Source organism: Oxyura jamaicensis, chromosome 2, assembly GCF_011077185.1.
Source record: "Oxyura jamaicensis isolate SHBP4307 breed ruddy duck chromosome 2, BPBGC_Ojam_1.0, whole genome shotgun sequence".
Lineage (NCBI taxonomy): Eukaryota > Metazoa > Chordata > Aves > Anseriformes > Anatidae > Oxyura > Oxyura jamaicensis.
The window spans coordinates 102410662-102425972 of record NC_048894.1 but is presented as its reverse complement, the minus strand read 5'-3'; the positions used below and the strand labels follow the sequence as shown (position 1 = coordinate 102425972).

General features: G+C 32.4%; 1 protein-coding gene across 4 annotated transcripts in view; it reads left to right on the top strand.

The window, feature by feature from the left end:
- The window catches only part of CDH7 (cadherin 7), an 88519-nt gene extending 75273 nt beyond the window's left edge, over window positions 1–13246 (top strand). For 2 of the 4 annotated variants that reach the window (XM_035317977.1, XM_035317976.1), the window contains 3 exons: window positions 900–1017; window positions 3062–3313; window positions 10650–13246. In XM_035317977.1, coding sequence (XP_035173868.1) covers window positions 900–1017; window positions 3062–3313; window positions 10650–11143 — 864 coding nt within the window. In that variant the 3' untranslated portion in view covers window positions 11144–13246. Of the gene's footprint in view, window positions 1–899; window positions 1018–2348; window positions 2398–3061; window positions 3314–10649 lie in introns of those variants that run through there. The other 2 variants (XM_035317979.1, XM_035317978.1) reach the window with 2 other exon arrangements.
- Window positions 13247–15311: the final 2065 nt, after the last annotated feature.

Sequence of the window (15311 nt, the reverse complement as noted above, 5' to 3'; positions counted from 1 at the left end):
ACTAGATGTCTTAACATATAGATCCAACATAGTCCCTGGGAGCCTTTGCACTTTTGGGGCTTTTCCCAGAATATTTTCCTTTCTATGGTAGATGTTGTCTATTATGCATTTCGAAAGTACAGCAGAATGGAAGTCTTCAAATATCATTAACTTGCATTCATGAGAAGCACAGGAATAGAATGAGATTTCTTATTGGAATGTTTGTTTCTCATCCCCGTGATCCAGTCAGAATTGTTACCTCTACTATTCATTCCTTTATGAATTGTAAGCAATTTTGAAATCTTTCATTTAGAGACAAATTTTGACAGAATTTTACAAAATAAATTTGAAATATATATATATATTAATATACTTAGGACTTGGCTTTTTCCTTTTCATAATATTTCTTTTTCTTTCTTTTTTTTTTTTTTTCCATAAAAAAAGTAACTGAGTGCTCATAAGCATAATCTCTCCTTTGCGAAAGATTACAGTTCAACACTGATCACAGCAACAGGTAACTAACTATAAGAAGGCCATGTTATAGTCATCTGGAAGATATGATTCTTCCACTGCTGTGCAGTTTATACTTCAAGCACTGGTTCATGACAGTACCCAACTCTCTTATAGGCACTGCAGAGAACTGATTTTGGTAAATAAAGTTCAGATACAGGGAAAGTAAAGAAAAGAGTCACATTTTACATGGAATGGTATCTCTATATGCTTAGGAGTTTAGAAAATTAAGAAAAAAAACAAACAAAAAAACAAAACAACGACAACAACAACAACAACAAAAAACACATTATGAGCAGGACTCATGAGAGGATTGATACTTTTATATGTAACAGAGGAGTTACGCAATGTGTATGTATTTGTGCTTCTTCACATTTCATGTAATGAAACCTCAATGTATTTCAAAACAGGTCATACAGAAAATCAGTGCAATAGATAAAGATGACCCACCGAATGGCCATCAGTTCTACTTCAGTTTAACAGCAGAGGCAGCAAATAACCACAATTTTACACTTCAGGACAACAAAGGTAGATAACCTTTTTTTTGAGGGGTTAATATTCACAACCAACACCTTTCATTTCAAATGCTGATTATGACCTACATAAACACTGGTAAGGACGTAAATTAAAGTGCAATCAGCTTCAAAAGTAATTTTATCTGTAGATTGTCTGTCAAGGGAATAAAGCTGGTGTCTGAATCATTTAAAGTCTTGAGCCAAACAAAGTAGTTTTTTTTTTTTTTTTTTTTTTTTTAAGGAAATCTTATCACATTTTTCACTTGTATTTATTGTTTTATTTTGTTTGTATTGTTTTGTTTTATCCAAAATAGATTATACTTTGAGGCAATAACTGAAAAATGTCCATGAATCGGTATTTTATTAATTCAATTCAGGGCATAAAAAATGAGTGCACAAGTTTTTTGTTTGTTTGTTTGTTCTTTTTTGTTGTTGCTGTTTTTGTTTTATTTGTTTGTTTTGTTTTGTTTTGTTTTATGCACCCTTTCAATAAGTATGCTACCTACTGAGGAATGATTTTGAAAACAGAAGCATTTACACTGACTTCTTACACTGATTTCCCCAAACACTTCTGAAAAGACTCCTGGTGGCATCACATTTCTATTAGTTAAATATCTGAGAATATACTTCTAAGTAGTGTTCTCATTAGTTTCACTGCATAGTATAGCATCTGAGCATGTATCAGTCAGTTTAGCTGTTAGCTGAGGCAAGTAGAACTAAATAGACACCATCTTACTCTTTCATTGCTCTTTTATGTATCAGTATTTTCCAAAGTTACAAAGCGATCATTATTAATAAGACAAAAGAAGCATATGGTGGACTAAGGTGTACTGTTTGTACAGAAAGACCGTGAACAACGCTCACTAAGTACATGGGAAATAATAAAGACCTCTCACACAGGCATTTATTGCCTTATTCTGCATGTGGTATTGACATGCTTAACTTTCTTCATATTAGCAGCATACTAAAAATCATAAATAATAAAAAAAATGCATTAGAATAAGACTTCAGAAATCTGATGCTGTTACAAGTACTGCAAAATATTCAGTAAAAAGACAGTCTAAAGAACTTACAATTTGCAAAGGGAAATAACAGACCATTGCAATGCCATACGAGACAGAACCAGTTGCCTCTTCTGATATTATTTAGCTTTAGACATATTTCACATGGTGTTATAGAGGAAATGTTTGTATTTTTTTTGCCAGATAGGTCATAACACAATAAGATACCTATACTGGATTATCAATGAATCTGACTATAGAAAGACAGATAGATAGATGATAGCTAGATCATAGCTAGACAGACCGACCGACCGACCGACCAACCTTTTCTATACATTTCTAGGAGATGTATCTCCCTACCTCTCAGGAGCGGTCAACCTGTATTGAACACAGTGAGTTTTGCACATATTTTCTGGAACACATGGACATTTTAGTCACCCAAATCAGAGCAATGTTGAAGCACATGTTTTAGATTGATTATATTAGCCAACCTGCTGACTCTCAGCTTAGACTGAAAACAAACGCTTCTTTGTTATACATGCAATTACATGTATTAGTGCTCCAAGAGGTTATTTTTACATTTCAAAAAAATCATTAATTGGTGTTCAGAACCTACTCACCTATGAATATATTCTCTTATTCCATGCTCTCTATATCTGTGAATAATTGAAAATGATCCTTGGAAATTAGACCTGAAACATGAATATAAATACTTAAACTGATCACTGAAGTGTGATTTTTTTTCTTCTCTTTTACAATAACCTCATCTTCAACTATATATTGAGACTGTGGAACTGTGAGCATACTAAAAACAAATAGACCTCTGCAATTTTGAAATAGTTTTTTTATGGACAACGGGAATATTTTTGTTTAGTTGAACATGAATTCTCAGCTGATCCTACCTCTGCAGATTAAGGAATATATGACCAATAAAACCTCATTGACATAATACAAATGTGTTTCTAAAGTCTTCTGAGAGAAAGGCAGTATTTCTTATAGACTTATATTCTTGAAAGGCCAAGAATTTTACATTTATCTTTTTATTCCTTTATCTAGATAACACTGCAACAGTATTAACCAGAAGAAATGGTTTCCGAAGACAGGAACAATCTGTTTTTTATTTGCCAATATTCATTGTGGACAGTGGGTCACCTTCACTGAGTAGCACTAATACACTCACCATCAGAGTCTGTGACTGTGATGCAGATGGTATTGCTCAGACATGCAATGCAGAGGCATACATATTGCCTGCAGGACTTAGCACTGGAGCCCTGATAGCAATATTGGCTTGTGTCTTAACGTTGCTGGGTAAGTCTTTTTCCTGTTACAATTATTTTCAATGCAATGTATTGTAATTAGCAAGAAAAAAAAAAAAAAAAAAAAGTATAGATATACACACACTATTTTACTTACTTATTTTTAACCACTAAATTAATCACATTCCAGGCAGAACAGCATTTTGTATCATGACCACACAAAACCTTCATTCTGTGATTTTCAAGATCAGATACTTTCTAATTTAAGCTGCCTCCAGAGATACATATGAAATAATATTAGAAGAAAAAAAAGATTATTTACAACAAATATAACATTTAAAAGATAAACAATGCAGTTTATGGCAGTATTTCTCTAGTTTAGTGTAAAAGCTGTTTATTTCCAGATTGCTTACTTTATAATCAGTGTGTGTTCTTTTCAGTGATGTAAGTTGTTTGTTTTTTTTTTTTTTAAATTGTTTTGTAGAGAACAAAATATACTTAGGAAATACAACAGATACAATTTACTGATTAGAATCATCTTATTTAATTGAACATCTTCTACAGAATAATCTTTTGTTACTCCTGCGACTGGTGTCTCTCTTGGATTTTATGTTGTGCAGTGAAACCACAGCTAGATAGAAGAAAAAGGGAGAAACCAGCTTGTGAACAGCAGAACAGTGTCAAGAGCTTAGTTTGGTTGGCATTTTTCATTTCATGACAAGTCCTGAAACAAAATGTCTAGATGATACTACATAGGGCCAAATCAGGGAATAAAGATGAAGGATCATCCTTGCATCTGTGGGATGCAGATAAGCAGAGGTGCAATTTTACTTATTGTCGGAGAGATCTATTGTAAAAACATCCCAATTCAGCAGACAAGAATTCTCACGAGTGTTATCACTGGAGGGATTTGTCTATTCCTTGGTTGCACATATCAGCCCAAGGCGAAGGAGAAGACTGAAGTCTCCTCAAATTTGTATAGTCCCAGTGGTGATTTAACTGTCACTGCTATCCAAGTAATTTGCATAAATCAAATCAAAAGATTTTTGTCTGCATTTTTGTTCATGCTAGTATTTAAACCACTTATAGGATATTTCACTTTGACTGATTCACCTCACTGTAAGCCATTAGAAGGAAATGTTTCTTCTGCTACAAACAGTTCCAAAGGGCTCAGAAAAAGGAGCCCCCCTCTTGTACTGTTGTTAGAGAATAAGAAAAATCACTACTTCTGCAATGAACCCAAACAATTTACTCAATGTCTGTGTTTCCTGAGTTTTTCAGCTTTTTGACCAGAAAAAAATAAATACATGTAAACACATAAGGTTGTTTAATCTCACTCAACATGTATAAAGACCAAAGCTTAAGGAGATATACAAGTGAATGATCATCAACAATTCTAATCAACATTTTAAATACATTTTCTTCTAGCAATATTTCTAGTCCATATCTATTCCCAAATGAATTTGTGCATTGCAAATGCACAAATGCGCAAATGAACTTGTGCATGCAAATGTACATGTGCAGGTAAATAGTAGAGTTCAAAGAAACATATAATGTTAGGCTTTTCTCTTGTATCAACAGGCATTGACATTAATGGAAAATCACCTGTTGAAAACTGGTTCAAAGTATTTAAGAATTCTTTAATGATAGCAATTAACTTAAACCCAAACTGAAATGTCATCATTTCTGTTATATATAAACAAGGGAATTTCTGAATAATGCATAAGAAACTACTGTAGCTAAAAGTCAGGTTGGCCTGGGCATGAGCTTTTCAGAAATATGAACCTTATGAAGAAGAATGTTCAGTGGAGACACGGTATTGTGCCAGAGAGTAACTTGCTTATTCCACTCAGTGTAGCACAGCTCAAACACAACCAATAAATCAGGTAACCTGAGGTTTTATCCCAGTCACTTCTAGATTGTGCTGAACAAGCATTGGTAAAGAACTGAGGATAAACTATGTGAACATAGTGTTTAAATAATGGGTTGTGCACTGAAGATGAATCTGGCAGACAACCACCTCACCATTGATTTTAGTTGTCAAAGAATTGGACTTCAAATTTAGCTATCTGAATGTGTTACTGTTGTTTATCCAAGTAGATATTTCTATGTGATATTATCACTTCCTTTCTAAACTTTTCCTTTTGGATACAGTTCAGTGTTGAAGGTACAGTTTAGTCTGTGTTTCTGTGCTAAACTTGGCTTTGAGTCCTGCACTAAGGTGCTGGATCCTGCAGCTGTTCCAGGTGGTTCCAGGGCTGGGACCAAGCAATGTACATTTTCATGTAAGGGTTTGTCAGAGGAAACAGGTTACTGGATCATTTTTATTATTATTATTATTATTATTATTTTCCTATCCAAGTTTAAAATACACTGCAAATCTAGTCACATTCATCAATGTCATCTCAACGTAAGTTTCAGTTGCAAAGCAGAGGAGAGATGAGATTTGCAGAAGTATCATGAATGAATGCATTCTGGTTGCAATTTCTTGAAATTGCAGCAAACTCTTATCTGCTTAAAGTTAGTATGATATGCTTTGATATTCATTCCTCCCTACACATCCCTTTGCCTAATAACCTTTTGTCTCAAAGAAGAATCGGATTGTCTCAGTGGGATTTCTTAGCGTTATTATCTTTACTTAAACAACTGATTAATTTTAGACAAGCACAATATTTTAAGTGATGGTAAGAAGGAAAAAAACTCACTACATTATACCAATTTATTATAATCACATATAATGTGGCATATTTTTTTTAGTATATTTAGTATATTTAATATATTTTTTTCAAACTTAAATAATTTTAAAAGTTAGAAAAATTTTACCATTCTTTTCTCCTTCTTAGATTGATTGATGGAGATTAAATTCTAAATTTTATTTCACATTCAAGCTCCAGTACTTTGTTAATTACCCCAAAACATTTATTATTCACTCTGCAGTGAGGCTGTGTTTTAAAGAAGAAAAAAAAATAATAATAATAATAAAATAATAAATGCTTGCAATTTATTCTATAAAAAGCATATGAAAAGCTACTTTGTATTCATTTTAGACTGCAATTTTTTTAGAGAAGTAAAAAGGAACTTTTATCTCCTTTTAAAATTGCATGGTAATTTAATTCAAGTTTTTTTTTTTTTTTTTTTTTTTTTTTAAGTTAGCATCTTTCAGACAAAATAACTGCTTTTGTAACAAGTGTTTAGCATAAAATGTATAAATAAAATCATACATACAAAAAGCATATTGACCTGTAAATAACCCAATCATATTTGAGAGGTTAAAGATTTTCTTTGTATTAAAACAATCGAAAGCTAGATTGACATATTCTCTTTCATTATTTTTATCTTTCATATTTCTGAATATGATTTATTAGCCCCACCATTTTTCTTACAAAGTAGCAAACCTCCTCTTAATCTGGCTTTAGATTTTACAAGTTAATGATAGGTTGATTACCTTTCAAAATACAGATTTAAATCATTACTTGTTTTCAATTAAGGGACAAGTAAATTATTATTAACATATTACTTACAAAAGCCTAATAAAATCAGCACATGTAATTTTGTGACTCTTAAACAGGAAGAAACAATACTAGTCATAAGGATCTTTTTCTCCAAATGGGTAAAATGGATACAGAATGGGACAATGTAGTATGTATGGACTGGGTCTTACAGCTGAAAAATGATAAATCAATAATTGCTTCAATTTGGAGGTAGTTCAAATTGAGTCATTTAAAAGGTGGCTGACTATGCAATGCAGGACCTGGTTTCTGAAAATTATAGAGCCTACTAATGTTACTCAGTCTGGGCATTTAAAGGTCATAATCACTTTGCAAATAGCAATCTAAACTGATTAAGCAACAGTTATACATGAAGCTTGTTAACTGGAAATTGAATACACATTTCCTGAGTCTTGGCCTCTGTATTCTCACATCTCTTCTGACTGTACTAGCAACTGCAACGTGTAACTAAACAGGTTAGTGTGCTTCTTGGATGGCTAAAGGTCTCCAGTCTTCAGCTTTATAACTCATGACACACCTAAGGCATAAAGCAATGGCATGTTCATTTGCAGCCGACATGGCTTTTTGCTATAGTAAATGCCAAGCTAAGGAGTGAAGTATGTACAGGGTATGATGACAATTGTGATTTAGCTCTGTCCCTTTACAGTTCTGCCTGTTTCTGAGTGTAGGCTTCTCCTTCAAGTTTTTTTTTGAGGGCTATTATGGCTTCTTTACAATTACACTGTAGTTGCCCTGAGTACAAACAGAAATTTTAATGCTAAAACAGAGAAGTATGCACAGGTAACCTAAACCTGACTTTTTGCCAAATCACACTAAAGTGGAAATTTGATGATAATTCTACAAAGCACACTGCAATATGGCAAACAAAAAACTTTTCTTGCATTCAAGGGCATTAGTTTAAAAACTGATTTAGGTGAACTGAAACTACTGATACAATGATTTTAATTATACCAACACAAAGATAAAGTTACATTTTATCACAGATAATATAAATACAAATGCCAAGGTTCTGTCAGCTGTTGTACCTGTTAAACAAAATCAGTATTTCCAACAATTCTGGTAAACCAGAATAAAATGTTAGTTTAGATGTTTCTCTATTAGTTTTAGTTATTCACTCTTAATTATTAGTTTTTATATCATTTATTTATTTATTTGTTAAATCACATGCAAAATCAATATTGGCATTTCATCAGCTTGGCATCAGTTCATTGTACTGGTATGGAGCCAATGGCCAAAATATGCAATACATGTGTTCCTAAAGCTATTTCACTGTGTTTTATTTCTTCTCTATGGTATTGCGTTCTCTAGATGTTCAGCCATTCACTGACTTGATCTCTGCTTTTGTGATAAATGTAAGGGGAAAAATGACAATGAGAAATGGATGAGCTTTATAAATCATTTTCACTTGAGATAGTTACCAGTGTAATTTGGTTTGCACTTGTATTCATCTCTGCAGTTGCTGAAATACAGCTAAAGATTTGTTCATTTAGAGGTTAAACATTACTGTTCATAGCTGTTGGAATGGATAGAAATTAATAATCTCATAAAGCCATCTACATGCTAAAATGTTTAACCTTTAGAAAGAGTCTGTATTTTTCTTGACTTCAAGCAGGGATGTGATGTACAAGGAATACTACATAAAACACTCATTGCATCTTGACTTTATTGCACCTTCAGGCAGACCTACCTACTGAGCTTCATATTTTTCACTTATTAAAGGTATTTAACTTTGAAAATGAAGTCTGTTAAGAGTGACAGTGGTGTGAAAACACATGCGCACTTGATTAAAGGAAATGATTATCTGCTTACTTACTTGGCAATAAAAAATGTGTCAGTAAATTTTATAAAATGCTCAGAAAAATCAATAGCAATCTTGACTTAAATGCATTTTAGTACTGTCAGCAACCTAATTTGTCTTTCACTTAAAAATATCTTTAATAATAAGAAAAAACAGTAAAAGTGGAATGCAACTGTTGTCTATATGATGATAATTTTATGTTATCTGTTGTGTAATTTACAACTTAATTTGTATTATGCAATCATCAAAATATTTTGAAATTTCATAAAAGCCACTTTAAAGGTCAAAATCCTATATTGTCAAACTACTTATGTAAATGTTGTTGAAAGCAAAGTGCCCCAAACCAGTAGCTCTTCAATTCAATACACAAAACATTATTCAGTGAGATGCCAGGGGAAAAAAAATAATAATAATAAAAAAAAAAAGTGTAAGAGTGATGATGATACTGAAGTGTTATAAAGTCATAAGACATCTGTTAATAGATGGATCATTGGACCTGTGCCTCATAGTTACTATAACGATATATATTAATAAATAAATTAAAAATATTTTCCTAATATATTAATATATTTTAAAAAGGGAAAAAATGAACTTGTTCCAGTTTTACTTTTAAACAAGCATTACTCCAAAGGAAATTATGACAATATCTGTGGAAATATGACACAGTTTTCTACAGGTACAGTCTCTGAATGACTGGTTTAATTCTGACCAAGTGATCCCCATACTAAGTCATGTCTCATGATAACTAGATTGATAATGATTTTAAAAATTCCTCCCTGAAAAGAAAGGCTTTCAACAATATTTTATATTATTCAATTTATGGAGGACATTTCTGAGATGTCCTAGAGAAGATCAATCTCAATTTTATCTGAACCAGGTGTTCCTTTTCCAGAAATGTATACGGAATTTAGTAGGCATATCAAAGTACTGTAACGATGGCAAACCTTAGATATTTGAATAGAAAAAATAATTTATTCCTAACATTGAAAATATACATAATATCATACAGAATAATCAATTGAATATCGAATAATACTTACTTTTCAATGTACCATTATTTTTACAGTCATAGAGATGCCTGCTCTTTTCTAGGATTATCATTAACTCAGCAAATGTTATCCAGATGCTACAGGATAATATTAATCACTTTGTAGGGGTATGACTCACATTTCATCATGTCCCACATATGGGTGCAATATTCATATTACTGGTTCCATACTTTGTGTATCAGTAATGGTGTTTCTCTACCAAATCCATATTTGAAAAAGATGAGTCTTGATTTTTTTTTCTCTCAGTTCTTTTGGCTGTCACTGACATTTAATATTAGTTTTCAACCTGATGGAAAATTTAAGGATTACAATTCTAAAATGATTACCTTTTCTAGCACTGGCTGATCCAGCAAATTTCAGTCCTAGAATTTCTCATTAGAAGTAATTCATAAATCTGAAGTACAGTACTTTGCACTTAAAAGGAAAGTGCATTCTTATATATTCTTTTAATCCATGAGCTAAGACAGTCTTATGTTACACATTGCTTAATAATTCAGTCTTCCCCAATCTAGGAAGATTTTTTGTTTGTTTGTTTTTGTTTGTTTGTTTCCCAGCAGAGATAGGCCATATACTTTAATTTTAATTCAGTGACTTCCCAAACTGTGGTCATTAAATTCTATTCAGTTACTTTGCAAATGTGGTTTTACTGCTTGGGCAATTAAGAGTTCAGGAAAAGATCTTTATTATTATTATTATTATTATTATTATTATTATTATTATTGTTATTTCATAGCTATGAGATTGTAACACTCAGACTGAAACAGTCCTAAAATTTACATTTAACAGATAGCATAGGATATAGAATTAGAGATGAAAACATTAATTCACAATGGCTTTGGAAATAGATTCTTTAACATCTAAAAAGCTCATGGCTTAAAAGCCATTTTATAACCTGCTACATTTGAAATCTAACTCTATAAATTACCTGCTACTCCTTGTGTCTTTACCATATAAATTAATGAGTGCTTCAACCACTATAAAAATATGAGCAAATTTTAGCATTGCTAAAACTTCAGTCTTTTTGCATTCCAGTTCTTGTCTTGCTGATTGTCACCATGAGGAGACGGAAAAAAGAGCCCCTTATTTTTGATGAAGAGAGAGATATCAGAGAGAACATTGTCAGGTATGATGATGAGGGTGGTGGAGAAGAAGACACTGAGGCTTTTGACATGTCTGCCTTGAGAAACCTCAACATCATCCGGGACACCAAGACCAGGAGGGACGTGACACCTGAGATTCAGTTCTTGAGCAGACCAACTTTTAAAAGCATCCCAGATAATGTAATTTTTAGGGAATTTATCTGGGAGAGACTAAAAGAAGCTGATGTGGACCCCTGCGCACCACCCTATGACTCCCTGCAGACATACGCCTTTGAGGGGAATGGCTCAGTTGCAGAGTCGCTCAGCTCCTTAGATTCGATCAGCTCAAACTCTGACCAGAACTATGATTACCTCAGTGACTGGGGCCCTCGCTTTAAAAGGCTTGCAGATATGTATGGGACTGGACCAGACTGCTTATACTCATAGCCTTGGAACCTTTCTCTGAATATGCACTGAAGAATACTAAAATAAAAAACTCAACCTTACAGACAGAAGAAAGTTGTAAATAGTTCTCCATTTTTAATATTTTATTTCATTTTCTTTTTGCCTTGGTGGAACATATCTTCATTAGACTTGTCCTAGGGATTGCACTGACCACATAACATATGAGCATTTGAGGCATTTTTGATAAAATGAAATGCTAAGACACATTCAAATAGATAGCAACCATAAGATACCTTCAGAGGCAACTCACTTTCAAAAGTATGTTATGCACTATGACCTCAATGAGTCAATTGTACTCTGTAGATGCCTTTACAGTATTGCTATATCTAGAACACAGTCTTTGATATAAGTGTAAGAAGCATCAAATTAACAAATATAATTCAGTACAGTATGACAATATATAGTGTTTGCAAATGTAGGCCTTTTAGCAAATTTTCTTTACAATGCTGCATGCAGCTCGCTAAGCAAAAACCAGAAGAGAAATTAAAACAAACAAAAACCCAGATCATTTTTTGTTTGTCCCTGTTTGTTTTCAAATTTATTTAATTGAAAGTCTCTGTAAATTCCTGGGTAGTTTTATTAATATATATATAAAGAGATATATATTACAATTTGTTCTAAGAAAAAAACACATTTGTCATCAACTTACTGATGTAGTTTACAGACCACATAAAATGAGAAATACGGAGTGGTATTCTCAAGGTTGAAAAGTTTTGTGATGCCCATGTAGGTATAGAAAAGATGTTGCTATCTATTTGTTATTTTTTATTATCTCTTCTGATTTGTACAGGAGAATTTATCCTTTTTTATTATTATTTGACATAAAGCATTATATTTATTTTGGAGCTCTAATCTCCACTAAATTCAGGTCCATTTTACTGCCTCATGGTATTAGACTTGTCAGAACATGCTGATTTTTCTCCAGTCTCAGATAAATGAAGCGTGGAAATAGAGAAATTACAGTAAAGCAATTGAGCCCACCATTCATCTCTCAGAAATGAGAGCAGCCACAAGGACACACAGTTGTTCTTCTGAGCCACTACAATGTCTGAGACATTTAAATAAAATATTTGTACATTGCAGTTCTGGAAAGAAGACTACAGAGTAGCTGGGAGTGTCTTTAATGCAAGATATAATTTTCAAGGTCAAATATCCTATATGCTTCAAAGACTTTAAACACCCTGCTTTTCCCCCTCCTGTTATCTTTTGCTGCTGATGAATCACAGTAAAAGACTCTTAAATTTCTTTCTTATGTTAAGCAATGTAATGCTATTAATTCCAGAAACAATCTTTAGATCTTTCTACACATATGTATTTTCCCCAAAGGTGTTAACTCAGTATACATAATTTCTACATTGGATCAGGAGTGCCAAAACAGAAAGACAACTGCTGTTGCTTAAAATACTGTATGGTTTTGAAGTAGGATTTCTTAGAATAAGATAACTTTTTTATTATTCTGACTATTTATACTTCATCTTTCATGATTTATTATTAGATAATAAGGCATATAATCAAGTAAAGTAGTGTTTTAAGTATTATTTCAGATTCTTTTGTTCTAGATAACCTGTAGATGGGTTCCTAAGTTAGACTATGCTCCTACGAACTCTTTTGCTTGTACCTAACTTACAATGATTTGACTTGCGTGCAATTACTGAGAGTCATTTAGAATTGTTTGTAGGATTTTATCTGTGAGTAGAAGGTACTACATAGAGAATGATGTTCACTCCAGAAGTACTTATTTCTGAAATAAAGATCCTTGTACTGAAATGTATGGGTGGCACAAGGCTGGGAGAAGGAAAATTATCGTTAAGGCTTTGTAATTTTTGCAGCCCAACATTATCAATTAACTATGTGAAAGTGACCTTCAGTTTCATCAGAGAAAAGCAAAATAATTTTAATCATCTGCAACATGGATGTTTAATTTTTGTTACACTTTGGTAGACAATCATTGATTCATAATTCAGTAGATTTGCTTCTAGTTGTACTAAATATATATATATGTATATATATATGACAGATTTTGTAATGGAACTGAAAGATATTGCCCATGACTTTTAGTCATACCTGTAAGATTTTCAATAAAAAAATAAATAAATTTAAAAAATAAAATAAAAAAAAAGAGAGAGAATGATCCACATTTGTAGTTCAATGAGAGTGAAAAATACTCTAGGAGTTAATCAGGTCTTAGATCAGCAAGGTGTCAGAGAACAGTTTTTGATTAGCCTACTTTTTGTTTGTGGGAAGACTAAGATTAAGGTGTCAAAAGATGCTGATTTTAGCACATAACACTCAAAGGAGATTTAAATGTGGTTTAGAGTAAACAGAATTTTCTTGCTTTCATATAGTATATTTCTGGGAAAAACAAACAAAGCCAAAAATAAGTAAACAAACAAACAAAACCCCCTCCCATGGCTAATCAGCATTAGTTTTATGTACGTGTGTGTTTTCTGTGGAAAGAAATACGTTTCATTCTAATGCCATAAAAAAATCCTCCATATATTTGTTTGCTGTTGCACAGTTCTAATATAATCTAGTAAATTTTTGTTACACTACATATGCTTACTATTAACAATTATTTCAGGAAAAATAAAGAGGGAAATCCCTTACACTCAGTAACAGATTTTACTATAGTATATGCATTTGATGTGCATAATATAATGCTCTCCATAAATTACCATGTGTCTATAGGTTTTCATGGTTAATGTTCTGATTCTTTCTTTTAGTGTTGTTTATGTTGTATAGTCTGATGTCATAATCTATAGTTTACTGACCAAATAATGTAAAATATAAGAAATATTTTCTTTATCCCTCAAAAAATATGAAAGTGTTGATCAGATTAATTAGAATGGCTTTAAAAAAAAAGAATCCCTATTTGATTTATTTGCTAAAATTTCTTAAGAGGTATGGTATCCACCTACAGGCCTGAAGTCCTCATTAAAGAGTATGTCAACCTTTGCAGTAACGTCCCTCTTAGAGTAAAATACCGACACCTCTTTCTTTTTATCATATGACAACTGAATAGATTTTTTAAAATTGAGATTTCCAAGATCCTTGAAAATTCTGCTTTAAGAGTGCTAATAAAAATACCTAAGTAAAATTACACCATCTGAAGATTTAAGGCAAGACTCAGCTTTGACCAGTGTAAAATCTACTGAATTCAGCAGTTACATTATTGTAAACAGTGGATGCTTTTTTTTTTTTTTTTTTTTTAAACAACAGTTAAAACATTTTTTTATGACTAAATTTATATGTACATATTTCTCCTCTGAATCCAAAAGGTGAAAAATCATACATATATTTAAAAATCCCACCCACCTACTGTTTATTTTAAAATGCTTTATTAAACCAGAAAATATCCCAACAAATTAACCCTACCCTCAAATTTATCCCCATTAATTCATATAATATTTGATTGACATTATCATAGAATGAATCATAGAATAGTTTGGGTTGGAAGAGACCATCTAGTTCCAGCCCCCCTGGCATAGGCAGGCATGCAACTAAATCAGGTTGCCCAGGGCATAATGTAAGTTGGTCTTGAACACCGCCAGGAACTGGGCATCCACAACCTCTCTGGGCAATCTGTTTCAGTGCCTCACCAGCATCTGAGTGAAGAATTTCCTCCTAATCTCTAATCTAAATCCCCAGTCTTTTAGTTTAAAACCACTCCCACTTTTCCTGTCATTATCTGATTGAGCATAATAGAAAATTATTTTTGTACTCAGGCTCACTCAGGAAAATTATTTATGGACTGCCCATGAAATAAAACCTTATTTTTTTTTAACTTTTTTTTTCTTTCTTTTTTTTTTTTTTTCCTTCATATTGTTACCAAAAATAGTTTAATATCTGTTAGAAGTTTGGCAAGAACTACTATCTCTACTATGCTGTAAAGATATGGGTTATTTTACTATAGAATCAGATTGAAATTCTCATTCCTAGAAGTGATGTAAAGATTAATGGAGTTAAGTCCTGAGATGTTCAAGAAGTTGTGGAGAAAAATCTAAAGACAGCATCAGCAGACTGCAGTGAAACAAACGCATCACTTTCTCTAAACATGAGCTCACAAAAACAAAGTTGTCATTAGCACCATTCAAATCATGATACGGGTCTAATCTTACAACATGATGTCATTTTCTAACACTAATATCAG